The 23,053-nt window shown below is 54.7% G+C and overlaps 1 protein-coding gene across 2 annotated transcripts in view; it reads right to left on the bottom strand.

Annotated features, from left to right (window-relative positions):
* The window catches only part of PRPF6 (pre-mRNA processing factor 6), a gene marked incomplete at its 5' end in the record, with an annotated part of 35,345 nt that extends 12,305 nt beyond the window's left edge, over positions 1-23,040 (bottom strand). For both annotated transcript variants that reach the window (XM_014583664.1, XM_014583665.1), the window contains 12 exon segments: positions 1,848-1,970; positions 4,225-4,443; positions 5,178-5,296; positions 10,882-11,044; positions 11,618-11,774; positions 12,189-12,283; positions 15,006-15,161; positions 15,373-15,549; positions 18,080-18,158; positions 19,101-19,219; positions 21,330-21,498; positions 23,020-23,040. In XM_014583664.1, the coding sequence (XP_014439150.1) occupies positions 1,848-1,970; positions 4,225-4,443; positions 5,178-5,296; positions 10,882-11,044; positions 11,618-11,774; positions 12,189-12,283; positions 15,006-15,161; positions 15,373-15,549; positions 18,080-18,158; positions 19,101-19,219; positions 21,330-21,498; positions 23,020-23,040 (1,597 nt within the window).
* Between the last annotated feature and the right edge of the window lie 13 nt (positions 23,041-23,053).

Genomic DNA, 23,053 nt, shown 5'->3' with positions numbered 1-23,053 from the left:
GCCCAGAGGGGACAGAGGAGGGTGCCAGGGAGGGCAGGCCCAGGCAGAGCAAGTTGGCTGAGCCCCTGCATGACTTCTGACTGCAGCCCTGTGGGAATGGCGGAACAGACCGGGGAGGCTGGGCCAGGGTCCCAGGTGTGCAGCCAGCCAGGGCGGGGGAAGGAAAACGAAGAGCCCTGTGATTCCTCTTCAGGGACCAGGTGTGCCCACTGGGGCTCACGGAGGAGCAACGGAGATGGGGGACAGAGCCGGCCTGCGATGCCTGGAGTGGGGACACTGGCCTGAGATGCCTGGAGGCGGGGACAGAGCCGGCCTGCGATGCCTGGGGGGGGGGGGACGGTGGAGGGGGGACAGAGCCGGCCTGCGATGCCTGGAGTGGGGGGACAGAGCTGGCCTGCGATGCCTGGAGGGGAGACAGAACAGGCCTGAGATGCCTGGAGGGGGGGACAGAGCTGGCCTGAGATGCCCAGAGAGAGGGAGCAGACAGAGCTGACCTGCGATGCATTTGTGTTAGCCAAGAACTATGGAAAGGCTCTGGGAGCTGCCACTTGGCAAGCTGAGGCCACACAGAAGGCTGGGGTTTGGTTCCCAGCCCACACTAAAGTTTGGTGCTGGGGTCAGCAGGTGGCATAGAGCTTAACTCCACGTATCTGGTTGCAGCTTGAGTCCTAGACCTGGTGGCTTGAGAGTCATACTAGGCATGTGCACACACATGCCCAACATCCCAGGAGGAGAAGAGACACGCTGTAGGTGATTTCTCCCTTCTCCTCTTTCTCTCTCTGGTGAGCCCTACAGCAAAAATCTAATAATAATTTTAAAAAGACCTCGGTGCAGCAGTACACGCCTGTACCCCGGCCACACAGAAGGCTGAGGACCACAGCACAGCAAAACGTCGGTTTACAAGGAAACACGCGTGCACACAGGTTTTACACAGCCAACTAAGCCTGGTCCCAAGGCCAGTTGTTAAGGGAGCATGATCCCACATGGCTGCCTGCGGCTCAAATCCAAGCCCTGTGCTGACGTGCCCAAAGCCCCGACAGGGTGAAGCAATGGAGGAAGGACTAGGGGAGGTGCTCTGTCCTATCTCTCCAGTGAGCGCACAGCCCTCTGGTGATTTAACAACTAAGTTAGGGGCTGGCAGGTGGCATGGCACTTAAGGAGCTGGACTCCCACTTAGCTGACCACAGTTCAAGTCCTGGACCTGGTGGTTTGATTTCTCTTTCCTTCTCTGACCCCTCTTTGGTCAAATTAAAAGTTACTAATAATAAGGAACCAGCAGATGGCGTAATGGTTACGTCTCTGGATTCCACACACCCTACTGTGGTTTGATCCCAGACAGAGCGCATGTGCGTGCCCAAGATCCCGAGAGGGGATAAAGGGGAAGCAGCTGCAGTGTGGCCATCCCCCTGGGGTGATTTCCCAATCCCTGTCTCTCTGTCTCTCTCTATCACTCTGGCAAGCACGTGCACCCCATAGCAAAAACCTCTCTGATAATAATAATTAATAAAGTTAAGTAATTATTTAAACAAATAAATAAGTTATAAATATATTACTTTTTAATCTATAGAGGGCCAGTAGGTGGTATGGAGGTTAAGGCACTGGATTCCACATGGCCAACTGCAAGGTTCATGTTCAGGACAACTTGAAACTCGTGCTGGGCATGTGTGCACGTGTGCCCAGATCCTGAGGAGAATGGAGAAGGGGCTGCAGTGTGGCATCCCACATTGCAGAGACTTCTTACCCCTTCCCTCTGTCTCCCTATGGCAATCTAAAAACACGTATGGAGTCGCCAATGGTCTAGGCATTGCCACTCCCCACAGGGACGAGCGCTCTGGCCCCCAACTCACACTGTCAGCGTCCTCCATCCAGGTGTGCTTCCGGTCCTCTTCCTCAATGCCAATGCCGATCACGGCACGCATGACCGCCTGGCAGGTGGCCACACTGCCTGCCCTGTCACACTCCTCAGCATCCTGGAGGGGACACAGAAGGCTGTCAGTCCTGAGTGTACAGCCACAGGCGTCCTCCACTGGCCACGTCTGGGGTCTGTTACGGCCTGGGCCCAGATGGGGGGCTATTTCACTCTCTCTCAACTCATAGAAGAAATAAAGTTTTGGGACCAGCAGTTGGCGTAATGACTATGTTGCTGAACTCCCATGTGGTTGACCACAGTTCGAGTCCTGGACCCGGTGGCTTAAACTCACGCCAGGCGCGTGTACATGTGTGCCCAAGATTCCAAGAGAATGGAGGAGAAGGGATGGCGGCATGGTCATCCCCTTGGGGGGGTGATTTCTCGCTTTCTGTCTCTGTCTTTCCAGTGAGTGCACACGCCCTATAGCAAAAAAACTTTTCAAAAAAAAAGTTTTTAAAAAATGTTTTTGGGGCCAGCAGGTGGTGTAGTGGCTAAGGTGCTGGACTCCCATGTGGCCAACCATGGTTCGAGTCCTGGGCCCAGTGGCGTGGGACACATGCCAGGCATGTGTGCATGCGTGCTCAAAATCCCAAGAGGAGAATAGAGAAGAGATTGTGGCATGGCCATCCCTGAGGGGTGATTTTTTTTGGAAATCTTAGGCTGAGGGCCAGCAGGTAGTATAGTAGTTAGGGTACCGGACTCCCACATGGCTGACCACAGTTCCAAGTCTCGGACCCAGCAGCTTGAAAATCACATTGGGCATGTGTGTTTGCATACTCAAAAACCCAGGAGGATGGAGAAGGGACTGCGGTGTGGTAATGAATCCCCCCTCCCCCCCTCGTGAGTGTATGTGGCCTGTGACAAAAACTAAAAAAAAAAAGAAAAAGAAAAAGATTGGAGGCCAGCAGTTGACATGGTGGTTAAGGCACTGAGGCATTGGGTTCCTCGAGCTTAGGGTTTGCGTCCCAGGCCCGGTGGCTTGAAAATCATGCCATGGTATGCATGCACGCCCGCATCCCCACTGCAGTCTGAGGAGGAGGACTGCGGCACAGGTACCCACTCCGGGGTTTTGCTCACTTTTCCTCTCTCCAGCAAGCACACTCACCCTGTGGTAAAAGCCTAAGACAAACAGAAAAACACTTGGGGCCCGCAAGTAGCCTGGTGGTTAGGGTGCTAGACTCCCACATGGCTGACCACAGTTCGAGTCCTGGACCTAGAGGCTTCCTTTTTCACTTTCCCTCATTCTCTCTCTGTCTGTCTCTCTCTCTCTAGTGAGCACATGTGCTCTATAGCGAATAATAAAGTAATAATAAATAAAAATTAAATAATCAAATAATTTTAAAAAAAAAAGAAAAAGAGAAACACCTTGGGCAGGCCCATAGCAGTTCAGCACAGCACACAGAAATCTGACGGAGCTTTGAATCCCAGCCCTGGAGGCTTGAAAAGCCTGATGTGAGTGCATGTGCGCCCTAAGTCCTGAGTGAACGGGGAAACAGGGAAAGCGTGTGGCATGACCACGACCCTTCGAGAGGTGTTGGTAAGCTCCTGTGACTCTGGCAATCAAAAAATATTCTTAAAAGCAACCGAGACCTCCAAGTGCACGGTGTGTACAGAGGGCACAGAGAAGGGTGACCCCGCTCCTCAGAGGGGGCATGTGGCATCTTTAAATTACTGCAAGAAAACACTATCAACCTAGAATCGCATACCTAGCAAAAAAATATTTCAAAAACAAAGAAAAAACTGTTTCCAGACATAACAAAGCAGAGTTTCTATCAGCAGAATGCACTATAGGAAACGCTAAAGATACATTTTTTTTTTTTTTTTTGAGATGTTTTTGCTATAGGGCACGTGCGTTTGCCAGAAAGAGACAGAGACAGAAAGCGAGAAATCACACCCCCCCCGGGGGGATAGCCACGCCATAATCCCTTCTCTTCCATTCTCTCAGGATCATTGGCACGCACGCACATGTGCCGAGCATGAGTTTAAGCCACCGGGTCCGGGACTCAAACCACGGTCGACTACATGGGAGTCCAGTGACATAGCTATTATGCCAACTGCTGGTCCCTAAAGATACTCTTTCAGAGGCCCAGTCCTGTAGTCTCGTGGTTAAGGGGCTGGTCCCACATGGCCAACTGCAGTTTGAATCCTCAGCCCTGGTGGCTTGAAAACCACACTGGGTGTGGGCCAGCAGGTATAGTGGTGGTAAAGGCACCAGATCCCACATGGCCGACCGCAAGGCTGAGCCCTGTGCCTGCCCCCACAGTGTGGGGCCCCCGTCGCCTGTGCGGGGCACTGCCATGAGCACCCGTGCCCACCTGGATCCACTGCTCCCGGTTGATCTCCACGCCGTTGGCCCGCAGCGAGGTGATGGCCCGGTCGATGATCTTCTCCACCATCTGCGTGTTCCCGTTGGCTTCCTCCAGCTTGGCAGCCGTGATCCAGATGTGCCGGTCAGTGGGGATGTTCTCACGTGCTTTGTTCAAGACCTTGCGGGCATTTTCATAGGTCTCAAGCCTTGCCAGAGCCAGCCAGAGCTGCAGAACATGGAGCAGAGACGGACGTGTGCTCGCTGGGAGGGCCACGTGCCCCGACGGACACGCCTCGGCCACCCAGTGTTGTTTCTGAGCGCTCTCGAGGATGGCGTAAACAAAGCCCTCGGCGTGCGAGCCGCCTTCCACATCAGACAGCTATTCCCTCGTGTGCCTGACTCATCCGCGACTCCAGACACGGGGAAAGCTGGTGAGGTGCTGGACAAGTGCCCAAGCACTGGTAAGTGCAGTGTGCCGGTTCCGACACCACACACTCGCAGAAGGACAGACGGCACCCAGTCAGCAGGCTCCCCCGCTCCCGTGCTGCTGACTCTGCAGCGCTGACCTTCCGCCCCAACATGTGTCTGGGCTCTATTTATGTTTTTTATAAATAAGGCTGATTTTGTTTGGAGAATTTCACAATACCCTCTGGATAATTACAGACACACCGGGTGTCACAAAAGCAAGACTGGGCTAGAAACGAAGAACTCCCACCAGCTCAGAGCATGGAGGGGTGGGCTGCGATGTCCTCAGCACTCGGCCCCCTCCGGGCCCCTGTGCAGAAACGCTGCACTGAGTTAAAAGGAGTGGTTTCTGGGCGTGTGCCCACAGAGCATCACTTCCCACCCGGCACCTCCGTCCACACCAACCAACCCGCCTGGCGACTCAGGAAGTGGTACCCTGGGGCTCCTTCAGCCTTCTGCTCTCACAGGCTCCAGGCGGGTCCGAGCGGCACTGACCTCCACGCTGGTGGGGCAGCACTCCACGGCCCGGCTGAGCATGATCCTCGCGTCTTCCGGCTCTTCCAGCTCGACAGCGGCTTTCCACAAGCGGACCGAGTTTGGGACGTGTTCAAGGGCTGGGGGCGGCCGGGCAGGGCCCAGGGCACAAAGCAAACAGGAGATCAGAGCAGCTCCTGCCAGCTGACAGCGAGGACGACAGACCGCTGTCCCACTTAAGGAAACGTCACAGATGCTATCGGCAGGGTGACAGCGAGGACAGACTGCTGTCCCACTTAAGGAATCTCCTCTACTCTCCTCCTGGGATTCTGGGTGAGCACACACGCACACGTGCACCCTGCATGAGGCTAAACTACGAGAGCTGGGACTTGAACCACAGTCAGCCACGTGGAAGTCCAGTGCCTTGACCACTACGCCACCTGCTAGCCTCACATTCCATTTTGAGGCCTGTGTCTCTCCTGAAAAGACTTAGAATACCCCAACAGTGGATCCAAGTTAGTCCCCTTATCTGAAATGCTTGGGACCAGAGCATTCTGGAGTTTGGTTTCTAGAATATTTGGAACATTTGCATGCAGTGAGCTAATCCTGGGGACGGGACCTGAGTGTAAACACGAAGTGCATTTACTCTTCACACCTACCTTATAGACACAGCCTGGTGATAACTTTGTACAATATTTTTGTATTACAGTATTTTTTTTTACTTTTTTTTTTTTTTTTGCTATAGGATGCATGTACTTGCTGGAGACAAAGAGAAACAAAGAGAAAGTTGAGCCCGGGGGTTGGGGAGTAACCACGCCACAATCCTCTCTCCTCCTCCTCTCAGGGTCTTGCACACATGCCTGGCATGTTTTCCAAGTAACCAGGTCCAGGACTTGAACCATGCAGGTGGCCGTGTGGGATCCGGCCACCTCAACCACCACAGCACCTGATGGGCCTGGACACTCTTTTTAAGAACGCCATGTACGGGGACAGCAGATGGCACAGCAGCTACGCTGCTGGACTCCCACAGGGCTGACTACAGTTGAAGCCCTGGACCCGGTGGCTTCAGAATCATGCTGAGTATGAGTGCCTGTGCATCCAAGATCCCAGGAGGAGAATGGAGACGGGACTGCAGCGTGGCCACCCGGGGGGGATTTCTCACTTTCCCTCTCGCTGACTCTGTCTCTCTCTCTCTCTCTCTCTGGCAAGTGCACATACCCTAAGGCAAAAACCTCCCTCAATTAAAAAAACAAAACAAAACAAAAAAACCCACCATGTATGTTTACTGAGATACACCATATCTTGAGCTTTAAAACAAGTTCCAATAAACTTATTTATTTTATAATCACCAGAGGGTACACATGCTTGCCAGAGAGACAGAGATGGAGTGAGCACTTCCAGAGGCCCACTTCTCTTCACTCTCAGGAGTTGGGCACACACACACAAACCTGGCATGTGTTTTTTAAATAATTACTTTATTTACCTTTATTATTATTATTTTTAAAAATTTGACCAGGACAGAGCAGGAGTGAGAGTGAGTGTGTGTGTGTGTGTGTGTGTGTGAGAGAGAGAGAGAGAAAGTGAGAAAGCAAGCTGCCGGGTCCAGGACTGAACCAAAGTCGGCCAGGTGGGAGTTCAGTGCCATAACCACCACGCCACCTGCCAGCCCCCAAGCGTGTTTTTTTTTTTTTTTTTCACGTTGCCAGAGTCCAGTTTTGAACTGCAATGTGGAATCTAGCTCTCTTGGCCACTGAGCTATGAGGCCAACCCAGGAAAGCTCTTCTCTGTAGAATAGTTCTGACTGGGGCCAGCAGGTGGTGTGGTGGTTAAGGTGCTGGACTCCCACATGGCCGACCCTGGTTCAAGTCCCAGACCTGGGGGCTTGCTCTCTCACTCTTGTCTCTCTCTCTCTGGTCAAATAAAATAAATGAAGTAATTCTTAAAAAAAAAAAAAAAAAAGAGAGAGAGAGAGAATTCTAGCAAAAACAGCAGAAGTGACGTCCATGCTGCCACATTCCACACACTGAGGACACTGTGACAGAGCCCTGTGTGAGCAGAACCCGTCCTTCAGCCTCACCAGAGCAGACAGGCACAAAGCTCAGCTGTGTCGGCACCAGGAAGGCCGGAAAGCCTTGGCAGCCGGGGTGAGCGAGCTGAGCCCCCAACTGGCTGTGCGGGGCTGGGTCTCGAGCCACAGCCTGGAACCCAGGTGGTCCCGGGGAGCCCCAAGGGACCTTCTTCCCAGCTCCCTGCAGCAGCCCCCCTGTGCTCAGAGAGCTCCAAGTCAGAGTGCCAGGGCAGCGGCCCCACAGGGCAGGGCCTGCGGACCAGCAGCAGCGTGGTGGCACCTCGGGATGCAAGGAATGACCCCCGCCACTGAGCCCTGCTGCCTCAGGGAGGGCACACGTGCTGAAGGGAGGCAGCCAGCTGTCCCCAGCCTCCCTGAGCACCGGCGGCTGCTGGACAGGCTGACCTGGGTCCTTCCGCAAGGGTGAGCTGCTACCTCAGCCTGGGGGTGCGGTCAACAGCCCGGGATAAAAGTTAGTGGGAACAACAGGCACCAAAGGAGCAAAACCACCGCGGACTCCCTCTCCCAGAGCAGACGGGGCTGCCCACCTGACCAGGCCAAGGCACCGTGGCGCCCAGCCAGGGCAGCAGGCGGGAATTAGAATGCATTCCCCGGGCAACCCATATGGGCTGCTCCTCCCTCACCGCGTGCCTTCCCAGCTGCGAACCTGGAACCGCAAAGGCCCAGAATGTTCCGGTGGAGCTGAATCTGCCCTGTGCTCTGAGGGACCTGCTACAGCCACCAGAGGCGGCCCTGCTTTACGGACTGGGCAGTTCGCGGGCAGTCACTCCACTGCCACGTCTCCAATGCCTGTGCGGACTGGCAGGGTCGGGACTCCGGGCACCATGGTGCTGTAACTTGGCGCTGTGACCTCGAGGGCCAACGGGCAGCAGCCAGGGGCTGGTACTTCCAAGCCTCTGCCTGTCACTGCTCCAACAAGGAAGCTGCCCCCTGCAGGCCGACGCTGCCGCCAGAGCCAAGCCTCACACCCACCTAGCTCTTAAGGCCTCAGTCCCACACCCGGGACCGTGTTCTTCCCAACAAAGGGCTAGGACAGCAGGCCTGCCCACCTGCAACCCAGAGGTCGCACTGACACGCCTGCCGGGCCACGAGAGCTGGTCGTGGTGGAGACCTTCGCTCGTGGAGGAGACAGTGGAAATCTCGCCCTCCAGCAACAGATCCCTCGTGTTCACCAACGAACAAGAGAGGTCCAGGCCGTGTCCCCGGCACCCATAAGGAAAGGCCATGTGGGGACACGGGGTAGGCCAGGACGGGGCTGGGGGCAGTGGGAGTGGTGGCGGAGGCCAGCTGGCGACCTGAAGCTCTTCCCACCTTCAAGCAGCGTCTCTGCCTGAGTGGAGCCAGGAGCTGCTTCCCAGGCCAGTGCAGGCTCGGAATGCGCTCCCCCCACCCGCACAGCCCCGGGCAAGCCTGCTCCCGGCCAGATCAGCAGCCAGCTGGGAAGGAAGCAGGCAGTCTGGAGGACAGCAGGGAGGCGTGGCGGCAAGGACATTCACAGCCATCCATCACACATGGCAGGGGGACTCCGGGAGAGCTTCTCTAAATAAATAACGGTAATCGCCCAGCGCCTGATGCGCTTCTCGGCAGCTGAAGTAGGAGCTTTCTACAGACGAGACAGGTGCCAGCTTTCTGCTCCTGGCCTCGCCAACAAGAGGCCTGGCTGCAACGAAGCCAGACCTGACAGGATACACCACAATGCACACAAGCACACGCATGCGCGCACACACGTGAGGATGCACCGGAGAGCACAGGTTACAGGTGAGCAGACTTCGCCTGCCTGTGGTTAACAGCTGACCAGGAGCTGTCCACCAGTAACCCCTCACCTGTGCACCTCAACTGTCAGCAACCGGCCCGAGGTACTCGGCTCAGTGACACACCACATACATGGGTCTAAAACACAGGAGCCGGAGAGCTCTCACTGAAAGCTGACCCACAAAGGCCGTACTACCAAGCCCACAGACACAGGTAGACTCCACCACCTGCGGAGGTGCACTCCAGAGCACCCCCAGATGGTACCTGCTCTGGAGCAAAGGTCAAGGCGGCATCTGCTGCACAGTTGCAGGGAGAGACACTGCCCCGTTCATAAACTCCACAGCAAAAAAGAGAAACCCCTCACAGAAGCAGGTGGCATGGTGGTTAAGGCACTGGACTCCCACATGGCCAACTGTGGCTCAAGTCCCAGCCAGGAGGTTTGAAAATCACACCAGTGTGCGCATGCATGCCCAAAACCTGAGAGGAGAATGAAGGGGAAGGGATTGTGGCACAGCCATGGCCCCTGGGAGGGTGATTTCTCATCCTCCTTCTCTCCAGCAGGCGCCTATACCCTACGGCAAAAATCTTAAAAAAAAAAAAAAAACACCTCTCCCTTGGCAGTGAGCCCTGGATAGACTCAGTCTCCCTGCAGGAGACCACCCCAGCTGACCACAAGCGGACAGTACACGCTGCCCACCAGGAGCCACGGGTGTGACCCAGTCAGCTGGGGCTGCTCAGCCCTTGGCAGCACAGCTGCGGCCACCCTCGGCTCAGACCGGAGACAAGTGGACTCAGCAGGCACACGCCACAGCAGAGGGACAGAGGGCAGATGACCCCCAGCAGGGCGCGCTCTGTGCCGACGCTGGCAGAGGCACCTGCACACAGGTCCTCTTGGCCCTCCAGAGCCCTGAGGCAAGCTTGGAACCGGGGACAGTCTCGTCCTGATAGCAGAGCACGTCCCAACTCGCTCAGTCAGAGCTGGAAGAAGCAGGGCTAGGCCTTCCGTATCTCACCGCAAGCCCAGGCCAGGGAGCAGGCAGCTACTCGAGCGTGGCAGACAAGCAGCCACTGGGCACTGGGGGCCAGCCCCAACATGACTAACCGGGTTCAAATCCCAGCTCCAACAGATGGAAAACACATAGGCATGCATGCCCCAAATCCTGACAGAACAGAGAAGCGGACGAAGAGACTGTGGGACGACCAACCCCTGAGAAGGTGCCTTCCCTGGCAAGAGCACCTACCTTCCGATGATTAGCAAAAGGAACTAAAAAAAAAAAAAAAAAGCACTTTTTTTTCTTTTGAGAGGTTTTCGCTATAGGGTGTGTGCGCTCGCCAGAAGGACAGAGAGAGACAGAGAGACAGAAAGTGAGAAATCGCACCCCAGGGGGGATGGCCACGCCATAATCCCTTCTCCTCCATTTTCCTCTCAGGATCTTGGGCACGCACGCACACACGCCCGGCATGAGTTTAAGCCACCGGGTCCGGGACTTGAACCACAGCTGACTACATGGGAGTCCAGCAACAGCCATTACGCTAACTGCTGGTCCCAAAAAAACACTTTTTAAAAAACAAAGTGACACTTCTGGGGTCACCAGGAGGTGGCACACTGGTTGTGGCACTGGACTCCCCCATGGCTGACCACAGCTCGAGTACCTGTCCTGGTGGCTTGAACTCCCTGCCAGGTGTGTGTGCCCAAATCCTGAGGAGGATGGAGAAGGGACTACAGTGTGGCATCCCCTCCAAGGGTGATTTCTGTGCCTCTGGCAAGCATGAGCACCTATGGCAAGAATCTTCCCCCTCAACCCCCAAAAAAGAAAGTGGCACTTCCTTCAGGGGACAGTGTCCCAGCACCGGCCAGCTGACGAGCACCTCCAGGCAACTCACCTTTCCGAAGAACCCGCTTCTTTGCACGAGTGTCCGTCTCCAGCTCGGCTGCTCGGATGTAAACCCTGACAGACTGTGGCAGATGACGGACAGCCTGGGCCACCACAGCCTTGGCCGTGTCGCCGGGCTGCAACCGGGCTGCTTCCAGCCAGACGTCTTCGCTCTGTGGGGCCGAGGGGTGCAGTGAACACGTGTGCAGATCAGTGCCACGATGGGGCGGCCCAGCCGGGAGCAGGCACTCGCGCCACAGCGCCCGCATGGCAGTGCCTGGGAGCCAGCGGCGCTGTGCTGGAGGGGCGTACCCGCAGGACCGCTCCACAGGCACAGGCGCTGGCCCCTGCCGGGCACTCTGCTCCATCCTGACGCCCAGGGCCTTTGTCGCACCTCCCCACCTCTGGGAACCTGCCTGCACGGCGGAGCGCTTGAGCACTTCAAGGGCCTCACATTTTTTGAGGCTAGTCTAATCGCTGTACCCCCAGAGTGCTGCAACAGTTCCTAAGAGTCAGCCCCAACCTTGCGCTTTCTCAGTCAGGACCAGCTTGGCTCTTCTCAGCTAAGCCTGCCTGCCATTAAACTAACACTCCACGTGAATGCACCAGAAAACAGCCCTCTCCCCCCTCTCGCATGCTCGTCTGGCATGTCCTACGACCCGATTTCAATGCCAAGTGGTGAATGGATGTGCTTCAACTTGAGTCTGCACTCAGAGGCGCCTGCCTGTCTCTAGGAGATGCCTCACCTTGGGGCACATCTCCGTCCCCTTCATGATGAGATTCCGAGCGACCTGCAGCTTCCCAGTGACTTCTTCCAGGCGGGCTGAGGCAATCCAGGCTGGAGGGTGATGGGGGTTTGTTTCCCGGACAGATTTGAGGAGCAGCCGTGCCTTCTTAATGTCACTACGAGAGCAGAATGCCAGCGGTGTGCTCGGACCCAAGGAGGAGGCGCACCGTGTGCAAACTGCCCCCTCTGCTGCACCAAGGGACCAAAAGCAACTCGGAACTCCTGCCAGTACCACCTGGCCAGCTCAGCACTGCTGCAAACACGTCCTGGGCACCGGGGTCCACAGGGTGTGCGGGACACGAGAGGCCGGTGGAGTGCCAGCTCTACAGAGGCGGCCCGGGGACTGACACGTGGGCGTTTACATGAGCAGTGGATGTGTCTTACATGGAGAACAGAACGCCTCTACACATTTCTGAGCCTGTCTCGCGGTATCATCACTCCTACGGCGTACGTTCCAAATACAAGCCAGAACATCCCAGGCAAAAGCAGTTCCCACCCCAACCCACCAGCCAGTTCTGCAAAGCACTCACTTGATGTCCCCTCCGTGTGTTGGGATCATAGAGTTCAAATCCGTCAGATAGCCTTTGGGGTCCACCACCGTCTGTCCACTCACCGAGTCAGACACCTGTGAGAGGCCAAGCTGAGCGTCAGGTGGGTGTGACGGGACTGCCCACACTAAGTATTCAGGGCCCTGAGCCATTCCCCAGAGCCCTGCCAGTGGGCAGTCTGGAGGAAAGCAAAGAAGGCATCCTTAATTCAAAACAACCACGGTCTGTGGTGATAATAAGCAAATTTCTTCTATGAAGAAAAGAGGTACTTTTAAAAAGAATTATTTATTATTATTATTGTTTTATTATTTTGACCAAAGAAAGATAGAAAGAGAGACAGACAGGGAAAGTGAGAAAGCAAACCACCAGGTCTGGGACTTGGACCACGGGTGGCCACGTGGGAGTCCAGTATCTTTACCACACTACCTGCTGGCCAAGAGGTATGTATTCCACTTTTTTAATTACTCTTTTTTAAGAATTTTTATTTCATTTTATTCACTGTGATTATTTTATTTATTTATTTTATTGAAATTGACCAGAGAGAGAAGGAAAGTGAGAAAGCAAGCTGCCAGGTCTGAGACTCGAACCATGATCAGCCATTTGGGGGTCCAGCCGCCTTAACCACCATGTCACCTGGGGGCCCCAATTTTTTTGTTTTATAGAGATTTTTGCTATAGGGTACATGCACTTGGCTGAAGAGACAGAGACAGAAAACGAGAAATCACCCTCCAGGAGGGATGGCCATGCCACAATCCCTTCTCCATTTTCCTCTAAGGATCTTGGTGGGCACGCACACATGCCTGATGTTGAGTCTTAAGCAGCTGAGCCCGGGACTCAAACCGTGATGACTCCGTGGGAGTCTAGCGATGCGGCCATGACACCATCTGCTGGTCCCCAAGAGGTGCGTGCTGATTTTTAGAACTTTTATTAAAGTTTCTTTTAAAGAATTATCTCTTTCTCTTAATTTTTTAAAAAGAATTATCTCATTTAACTTTATTTATTTTTATTTAACCAGAGAGAGAGACAGCGAAAGAGAGGTAAAGTGAGAAAGGAAGCCACCAGGTCCAGGACTTGGAACCATGGTCAGCAATAGGGGAGTCCAGCGCCCCCAACCACCATGCCACCTGCCAGCCCCAAGGTACATTTTTTTTTTTTTTTGAGGCTTTTGCTATAGGGCGTGTGCGCTCGCTAGCAAGACAAAGAAAGGCGCTCGCCAGACAGACACAGAAAGCGAGAAATCCCCCCCCCCGGGGGATGTTCATGCCGCAATCCCTTCTTCTCCATTCTCCTCTCGGGATCTTGGGCACGCACACACACACGCGCCCGGCATGAGTTTTAAGCCACCGGGTCCGGGACACAAACCGCGGTCGACTACGTGGGAGTCCAGAGACATAGCCATTACGCCAACTGCTGGTCCCCCAAGGTGCATGTTTTAAAACAAAACCCTGGGGAAAGACAGGGGCTCAGCAGAGAGCCAAAGCCTGCGAGGCCTACCTGTAGGGGTCAGTCTGGACCCCTCTGCAGGGGACCCTGTACGTGGGCGTGACGCTGGGCTGCAGTGGCAGGGAAAGCATCGGGACCACCGGGGCAGTCTCTCTCTCTCTCTTTAAAGAATTATTTTATTTTCAGAGATCAGCAGGTGGCATGGTGGCTAAGGTGCTGGACACTCCCCCATGGCTGACCATGGTTCGAGCCCTGGACCTGGTGGCTTGCTTGCTTTCTCTCTCTCTCTCTCTGGTAAAATTGAAATGAATGAATAAATAAAATTAATTCTTAAAATTTAAGAATTATTTTTTATTTTAACTTTTATTTGTTCTGTTTTATTTGTGTGTTTATTTTTCATTTGACCAGAGAGGGACAGAGCGAGAGAGAGAAGCTGCCAGGTCCAGGACTTGAACCATGGTCAGCCATATGGGAGTCCAGTGTCCTTAAATACCACGCCACCAATCTCTTTCTCCTACTTATGGAAAAAACCTACTTTTTTTTAAAAAACGAGGGGGCGGGACCAGCAGGTGGCTTGGTGGTTAAGGACTCGAAGGAAAACCACACCCCCTCCCAGGCAGCCCTTCCGACTACAGTTTTCCTCCATGTGGACACTTCTGGCTTCTAAGTCAGCAGACCCATACCACCCTCCTTTGTGGCCTCTGACCTGCGTGTTAGACAGGGCCAGGAAGGACGACCCATTTCCTGGTTCGAGCACACCCACACCCCGGAGCAGAGTGGGTGCTCTCCCAGGTCCGCGTGACGACTTCTGGGTGCAGGAAGGAGACATATCTAATCAGACACAGAGTGGGGCACCAACGGGAGCACACGGCCGACACAGATGTCCTCACCTGACAGGCAGGCTGCATGTGCTGCACACACACACCCACGAGGCCAGGGCCCGGCTGCATGCAGAGCTCCAGATCCCTACTGCAGGGAATAGGAACTCTTTTTTTTTTTTTTTTTTTAAGAATTATTTTATTTATTCATTCATTTATTTTAATTTGACCAGAGAGAAACGAGAGAGAGAGAGGGAAAGTGAGAAAGCAAGCTGCCAGGTCCAGGACTTGAACCATGGGTCAGCCATGTGGGAGTGTCCAGCACCTTAACCACCACACCACCTGCTGGCCCCGAGAACAGGAACTCCCACACTGCCATAGGCCTGCTTATCTCATGACAAAGCACTTACCGAGGACAGCCATCCAGGTTCCTGAGCCGAGGGTGTTAGTTTCTACTCACCAAGTATGTGTTATTTTAGGGTCAAAGAACAAAAGCCACAGGCATTGTGGGAAATGCTGTGTGCAAGCCGGCCCCCACCTGGCTCAGCCTCATGTCCATCAGCGTGTTCCTGGCCTGGCCGATCTTCCTCATGTCCAGCTCCCCCGTGCCGGGCGTCATCAACCCAGGCGTCATGCCGCCAGGGTAGGGTGTGCTCAGTCCACCCGGGTAGGGCGTGTTAAGACCTCCGAATTGCTGAGGAAGGACAGGAAGATGCTGGCTCACCGTCCATGCTCTAGTGCTTCGCTTTCCCGCAGTCCTCCCTCTGGGGCCTGACACACAGAGCTGTGTAGCCAGACTCCCAACAGCTTGCCCCGAGGCTGCGGAGAGCCCAACACCACCCTCCACGCCCACCGCTGCCCGGTCCGACCAGACTGAGGGAGCCCGTCTGCCTCTGGCTGCTCACCGTTTGTCGGGGATCCACTGAAGTATGGCTCTCTCCTGTTTGTAAATGTTTGGCAAAGAAACTGTCAGGGACGGGAGTCAGCTTCTCATAGCGGGGGTTTCGCTGCCGCTTGTTTCTGGCATCGCCGACCTCCGGGATGCTCAGCCACTCTTCTTCTGTGACTTCTGCCAACTTCCTCTGGGAACACCCAGCCCCCAACATGAGTGCCTGGGCAAACCCTGCAGGCCCAGCCAGGACCACCCTCTGCCTCACCGCCAGCCTCCAGACACCAGGCCTCAGAAAGCATTTTGATGCAAAAATGGTTTTCTACCTCACTTGGAGAAAGCTAGTTTCTTCTTAAAGAATGATTTTACTTAACTTTATTTATATAGTTTTTAAAATTTCACCAGAGAGGGACAGAGCGAGTTGAGAGAGAGAGAGAGAGGGAGGGAAAGTGAGAAAGCCAGCCGCCAGGTCTGGGACTCGAACCTTGGTCGGCCACGTGGGAGTCCAGCACCCTTAACCACCATGCCACCTGCCGGCCTCTGGAGAAAACTATTTATGCGGCCAGCAGTGGTGTGGTGGTTAAAGCGGCTAGATGCCACATGGCTAAAGGTGCACTGAGTCCCAGACCTGACAGCGTGGAAGACACGCCAGGCGCATGTATGTGCCCCCAAGCCTCAGAGGAACTGCACAGGAGGGCTGCAGCGTGGCCCTCCTCTAGGGGCTTCTCACTCCCCACACTGCGGTCCGTCTCTGTTGAGCACAGCCATGCTCTAGCAGACGTTGGTTCTAGTTTTGGTTTTGGAGAGGTTTTCGCTATAGGGCGCGTGCACTCACCAGAAAAAGAGAGACAGAGAGACAGTAAGCAAGAAATCACCCCCCAGGGGCGATGGCCACGCCACAATCCCTTCTCCTCCAGTCTCCTCTTGGGATCTTGGGCACGCACGCACACGCGCCCGGCGTGAGTTTTAAGTCACCAGGTCCAGAACCTGAACCATGGTCAACTACATGGGAGTCTAGCAACACAGTCATTATGCTAACTGCCCCCCACCCCCTTTTAATGTTTGTTTTACTTTTTTTTTTTCTTTGCTATAGGATGCGTGCACTCACCAGAAAGACAGAGAGAAACAGAAAGACAGAAAGCAAGAAATCACCCCCCAGGGGCGATGGCCACGCCACAATCCCTTCTCCTCCAGTCTCCTCTTGGGATCTTGGGCACGCACGCACACGCGCCTGGCGTGAGTTTAAGCCACTGGGTCTGGGACTCAAACCACAGTCGACTACATGGGAGTTCATCGACATAGCCATTATGCCAACTGCTGGTCCCAATGTCTGTGAAGAGTTTTGCTATAGGTGAGTGTACTCACTGGAGAGATAACAGGAAAGTGAGAAATCACCCCCCTGGGGGATGGCCACACCGCAATCCCTTCTCCTTCATACTCCTTCTCCTCCTTTTACTTATTTACTTATAAATAAGTGAAACATAGTTTTACTTAGGCTGATAGGTGGCATAATGGTTAAGGGCACTGGACTCCCACGTGGCCAACAGTGGTTGGAGGCCTGGGCCTGGCAGCTTGCTTTCTCACTTTCTCTCTCTGTCCCTCTCTTGTCAAATTAAAATAAATAAATAAAAAGTTAAATAAAATAATCTTAAAAAGAGAAAACGGTTTTACTCATTTATGTTTTAGAGGCTTTTGCCTTAGGGCATGTGTGCTCACTAAGGGGCGAGAGGCAGAGCTGGGAAACGAGGTCACCCCAGGGGATAGCCATGTGCAATTCCTTCTCCTCTAGTCTGCTCCTGGGATCTTGGACACATATGTATACACGCATGCACACACACGCACCCAGCATGAGTTTCAAGCCAGCAGGTCCAGGACTTGAACCACAGTCAGCCATAAGGAAGTCCAATGGCTCAATCGCTATACCACCTGCCGGCCCCAGAGCACAGAAAGCTCACCTGGAGCCAAGCCGCCTGATGCCCATCTAGACTTTTTTTCTTTAAGAGAGATTTTTGCTATAGGGCCCATGTGCTTGCCCAAGAGACAGACAGAAAGCGAGAACCGCCTCCAGGGTGGCCATGCCAGACTTTATTTCAGTCTGCCATAGAGCACGTGTGCTCACTGGAGAGGGGGAAAACGACCAGTCACCCCCAAGGGAGACGGCCATGAAGCAACCCCTGCTTCTCTAGTCTCTTGAGTTTTTTGACATGCACATGTGCCTGGCGTGAACTTAAGCTGCCGGGTCCAGGACTTGAACCACTCGCCGTGTGGAATCCAACCACCTCAACCTCTGTGCCATCTAGTGGCCCCCACTTTTCAGTTTTTTTGCCTTAGGGTGCATGTGCTTGCTGAAGAGAGAGACAGAGAGAGAGAAAGTGAGAGGCCAGGGTAGAGGGCAAGCTGCGATGCCTTCTCTTCTTGGGATTCTTGGGTGCGCACGCGTGTGCGTGCGCACACATGCATGCACACACACACACGTGCCCAGAGTGCTTTTCAAACCGCCAGGTCTGGGACTCAAACCGCACAGTCATCCATCTGGGATCCAGCACCTTAACCACCAAGCCATCTGCTGGCCCTGTTCGACTTTTTAAGATGGGGCAAAAGAGGATTCGCACACTCACATAAACAAACGTCCAGACGCAAAGCCCTCCCTGGGTTCCCCCCAGCTGAGCGAAGAGCCAGGTGGCCAGGCCTCTCCACCGCAGCGCTCCCACCCTCCCACTCACTTTGAGGTCTGAGAACTGCTGCTGGATCTTGGGGCGCTCCATACGGTATCTCTCGATCTCTTCTTTCTCTCTCTGCTCCCTAGAAGATAAAAGTGTGTGTGAGGGACCCTGATGTCCACACAGCTGCTTCACTACACACCTCAGTCGACACTGGAGAGGACGAGTCCACACTCCGCAGCCAATCAAACTAGAGGGGAGTGTTCAAAAAGTTCGTGGAAATACAAACAAGAAAACTACACGGGGTTCTAAATATTTCTGCGCCAAATTCAACTTAAACCTTAACTCCATTTTCTATTGTTTTTAAGGACCCTGCACCTGTTTTCTCCTTTATTAATGATAGCGCCTGAGCCAACCCCAAGAGGGGAAATGAGCACCCCCACGGGCCTGGTCAGGCTGCGACCCACGGACTTCCAGCCCACGTGTACACGGCCAGTCACGGTGTGGGAGCAGCATCGTGGAGACCACCCCCCACGTACTCCAACTACGGCCACGGCCGCGGATCTACGGCTCAGCTCCCTGGCAGACAGAACATGCAGGACACACCAAGACCGAGACCAGCCGCCTCCCTGGACATAAACCCTTCCATCTGAACGTGTGTCTACGGCTTCGGAAGCCACCAAGCTGCAGCGTCCAGACCCCCTGTAGCGTCTGTCTCTCTCACTCCCCTTTCCCTCCCTGACAATGAAACCAGTGGAGTGGTAGAGGAGAAGGAGCCGCAAGGTGGCCACACCCTCTTGGAGGTAATCTCTCTCTCCCTCTCTCGGGCAAGTACTGCTTGCTTCAGCAGTTAAAACAAGACCGGACAGGAGGCCGGCATGCAGCACGGTGGATAAGGCGCTGGACACTCCCACATGGCCGATGACAGTTCGAGTCCTAAACCTGGTGGTTTGCTTTCCCAATTCCCCCTCATGTCTCTCTCTGGTTAAATTAAAATAAAAATGAATAAATAAACAAAATTAAATAAATAATCCTTAAAAACAAAAGTTGCATAAACATGGTGTGAAGGGAAAGCCTGCTTTACCGTCTTTCTTTTCTTCTTTCGTCCATCCTCTTGTCCAGCGCAGCGTAGATGGCATCCGCCTCCTCATCGTCCTTCTCGTAGGGCCCGCTGGAGAAGAGGCTGCCTGCATAGCCGTTAAACTGAGGACAGACAGCGTGCTTAGAGAGCTGGCTCTCCTCCCAACACGTCACCCAGCACGAGCAGAAAACATTTCTAGTGTTTTTGTTTTCTTTCAAATAATTATTTTAGTGGGACCAGCAGATGGTGTCATGGCTATGTCTCTGGACTCCCATGCAGTTGACCACGGTTCAAGTCCCAGACCCGGTGGCTTAAACTCACACTGGACACATGTGCATGCGTGCCCAAGATCCCGAGAGGAGATTGAAGGAGAAGGGACTATGGCATGGCCTCCCCCCTGGGGTGTGATTTCTCGCTTTCTGTCTCTCTCTCTTTCGTGTGAGTGCAGGTCTCCTACAGCAAAAACCTCTAAAAAAAAAATAAATAAATATTTTATTTTAATTTCAATTATTTATTTAAATTTGACCAGAGAGGAACAGAGAAAAAGCAAGAGAAAGAAATTAAGAAAGTGGGACCAGCACGTAGCATGATGGTTAAGGTGCTGGACATTCCCACATGGCCAACCATGGTTGGAGTCCTGGGTCTAGTGACTTGCTTTCTCACTTTCTCTCTCTCTGTGCGTGTGTGTGTGTGTGTGGTCAGAATAAAATTAATGAATGAAAAAATAAAATTAAAAGGAAAAAAGTGAGAGAGCAAGCTGCCATGTCAAGGACTCGAACTGTGGTCGGCCATGTGTGAGTCCACTGTCCTTAACCACTACGCCACCTGTGGGCCCCACCACCTCTAGCTTTTGTCTTTTTTTTTTCTTTTTTTTGGAGAGGTTTTTGCTATAGGGCGCATGTGCTTGCCAGAAAGACAGACAGAGACAGAGAGACAGAAAGCAAGAAATCATCCCCCAGGGGGGATGGCCACGCAGCAATCCCTTCTCCTCCATTCTCCTCTCGGGATCTTGGGCACGCACGCACACGCGCCTAGCGTGAGTTTAAGCCACCGGGTGCAAGACTCGAACTGCAGCCGACTACGTGGGAATTCAGCGACACAGCCATTATGCCAACTGCCGGTCCCTAGTTTTTGTCTTTTTTAGTCATCCTGCCCCACCCCAGCTGCAGGATGGGTGCTCACTGGAGGCAGAGAAAGAAAGAAATCACCCCCTGGGGGACAGTCACACTGCGGTCTCCTCTCCTCCACTCTCCTCTTGGGGGTCTGGGCATGCGTGTACACGCACTGGCATGTTTTCAAGCTGCCAGGTCCAGCTGCTCAAACCACGCAGTTGGCCACGTGTGTGACACAGAGCCTTAACCTCCACACTACCTGCTGGTCTACTAACTGCAGTTTTGTTTTTGTTTCTTTTTAAAAGTTATTTTTACTTAACTTTATCTATTTATCTTTCATTTGACCAGAGGACAGAATGAGAGTGAGAGAGAGAAAGTGAGGTCGGCCATGTGGGAGTCTAGTACTCTTAACCACCACACCACCTGCCGACCCCAAGTAACTGCAGTTTTAAAACACTCGCTAAATTATTTTTTTCAATCACACAAACCCAACCTGAGGAACAGTCTACAACCTAACTGCTCAATATTCTTCAAACGTCAAGGGCACATCAAGGACATGAATGACAGAGGAACCATCCCAACAGGAGGAGGAGACGGCCAGCACACACAGGAGTTGGGACTGGGCTGAGCCAGAGGCCACCTGTGAATACCGGGCTGTCAGCAGCACTGTGCTCAGCCAGAACCACTGCACTCAGTCAGCCAGCAGCACTGCGCTCAGTCAGCCAGCAGCACTGCGCTCAGTCAGCTAGCAGCAACACGCTCGCTCAGCCAGCAGCACCGGGCTCAGTTAGCCGGCAGCACCGCACTCAGTCAGCCAGCAGCAACACGCTCACTCAGCCAGCAGCACCGGGCTCAGCCAGCCAGCAGCAACACATCTGCTCACTTCCTAGTCTCGACAGCTGTGCAAAGGTAAGTGACAAGTACATGAGAACGTCTTTTAACTTTTTTGGTTCGGTTTTTTGCAGACCTTTAGCGGACGCCTCACACTCTGCCAAAGATGGTCTACGAACAGTTACAATATCGAATGCAGCAGCCATGTCAAGCCGCCCAGCACACATGCCAACAGCCCATCAGGTGAGGAAGCTGGGCCTCCTGGGGCTCCACGGCCCGGAGCAGTCACCTCGTCATAGTTGGTGTCATTCAGGTCCTCGTCGTCGTCATCAGCAGCCTGGTTCTTCTTCATCTGGTCACCCACGGTCCTCTTCCCTGGCGGCGCATGGCGGTCGTCCACAGGGTCGTTGGCGTCCCGGGCAGGCCCAATGTCCGACCGGGTGGTGAAGCCAGTTGCGCTGTGGGACCGAGATGGGGTTATCTAGGGTCCTGCTCCTGTGCTCTCTCCACCCTCACATCCTTCAAGACATTTCTACACCTCCAGGAGACGTCTGACGACCCGGCGGCAGTGAACCAGGACACACTGCTGAGGCCACCAAGGCCATCCGTCTCCGGCCCAGGCTTCTCCATTTCTCCTCCACAGAACTGCCGGAGCCTCAGCCGCCCTCCCTCTGAGCCTCTTACAAACTGTCAATCATCCGCCCGCCTCCAGCCAGGCCCTCAAACCCGGGCCACAATGCACTCGCCATGCTGCACTCCCCGGTGCCCACAAGGACACCCTGGGCTGTTTTTGCTGCTAACCGCGGCTGTCCCGGCCCCCACGACCAGCACTGTGACATTGGCTCTGCTGCCCTCCGGCCCTCTCCAGCCTATCAGCCCCCAGGTACTACTGAGTCTCCTACAAAATCCCTCCCCAGGGAACCAGCAGTTAGTGTAATGGCTATGTCGCTGGACTCCCACGTAGTCGACCACGGTTCGCGTCCCGGACCCGGTGGCTTAACCTCGCGCTGGGCACGTGTGCGTGCATGCCCAAGATCCCGAGAGGAGAATGGAGAAGGGATTCCGGCGTGACCATCCCCCCGGGGGGTGATTTCTCACTTTCTGTCTCTCTCTGTCTGTCTGGTGAGCGCACGCGCCCTATAGCGAAAACCTCTCCAAAAAAAAAAAAATCCCTCCCACAAGATGCCCAGCACAGCCATTCCCCTTCAGGAGGAGCCCGCTGGCTCCTCCCCAAATGCAGCTCCTGACCAGGGCACTCTGAAGGGCATTTCCTCTCCAATTTCATCCCAGGCCCCTGTGGCCACCTGCAGCTTTTTATTTAGATTTTTTCTATAGGGCACATGTGCTCACCAGAGAGACAGAGACAGAAAAAAATCACCCCAGGGGGGATGGCCATGCAGCAACCCCTTCCCCTCCAGTCTCTGTCCGGATTTCGGGCATGCACTCGCACAGCCCGCGTGAGGTTCAAGCCTGGGGGTCTGAGACTCCAACCCAACAGGCTGGTACAGTGCCGGATACAGGGAAGGGGGTGCCGGGCAGGGCTGCTCTCCCCAGGTATGGCCTGGCCACAGAGGCGAGTCTCCTCTGCAGGGCAGCGGCCTCGGCGCCCTGGCCCACGGCAGAGCCCACAGAACCCGGGCTGCGAGCAGGGGCGGCAGGGCCAGGCGGACACCCCCCAGGCCCGGCTGACCCAGGCTCACCGCTCGTCCTAGGACGCCCTGTCCGCAGACCCCGCGGCCACGGAAACCAAGGTGCCAACTCTGCCCGGCCCCGGGCCGCTACCCTGACCCTGCGGCGTCCAGGGACGAGCACATCCCGGATGCTCACTCTGCGGACCGCGCTGTCACAAAGTGACGTCACCCTCAGACACAGCGGGCCCCGGGCCCCGGCCCCCGGCCCTCGTCCCCGGGGCCCGGCCCTCGGCCCTCGGCCCCGCGCCCCAGCCCTGGTCCCCGCCTGGCCCTGCCCGCCGGCCTCACCCGCGGCCCAGCCCCGGCACGGAGCCGCGGGGCC

Source organism: Tupaia chinensis, unplaced genomic scaffold (assembly GCF_000334495.1).
Source record: "Tupaia chinensis unplaced genomic scaffold, TupChi_1.0 Scaffold144472_1, whole genome shotgun sequence".
Taxonomy (NCBI): Eukaryota; Metazoa; Chordata; class Mammalia; order Scandentia; family Tupaiidae; genus Tupaia; species Tupaia belangeri.
Note: the sequence above shows the minus strand (reverse complement) of the source record. Positions and strands in the feature narration are given on the sequence as shown.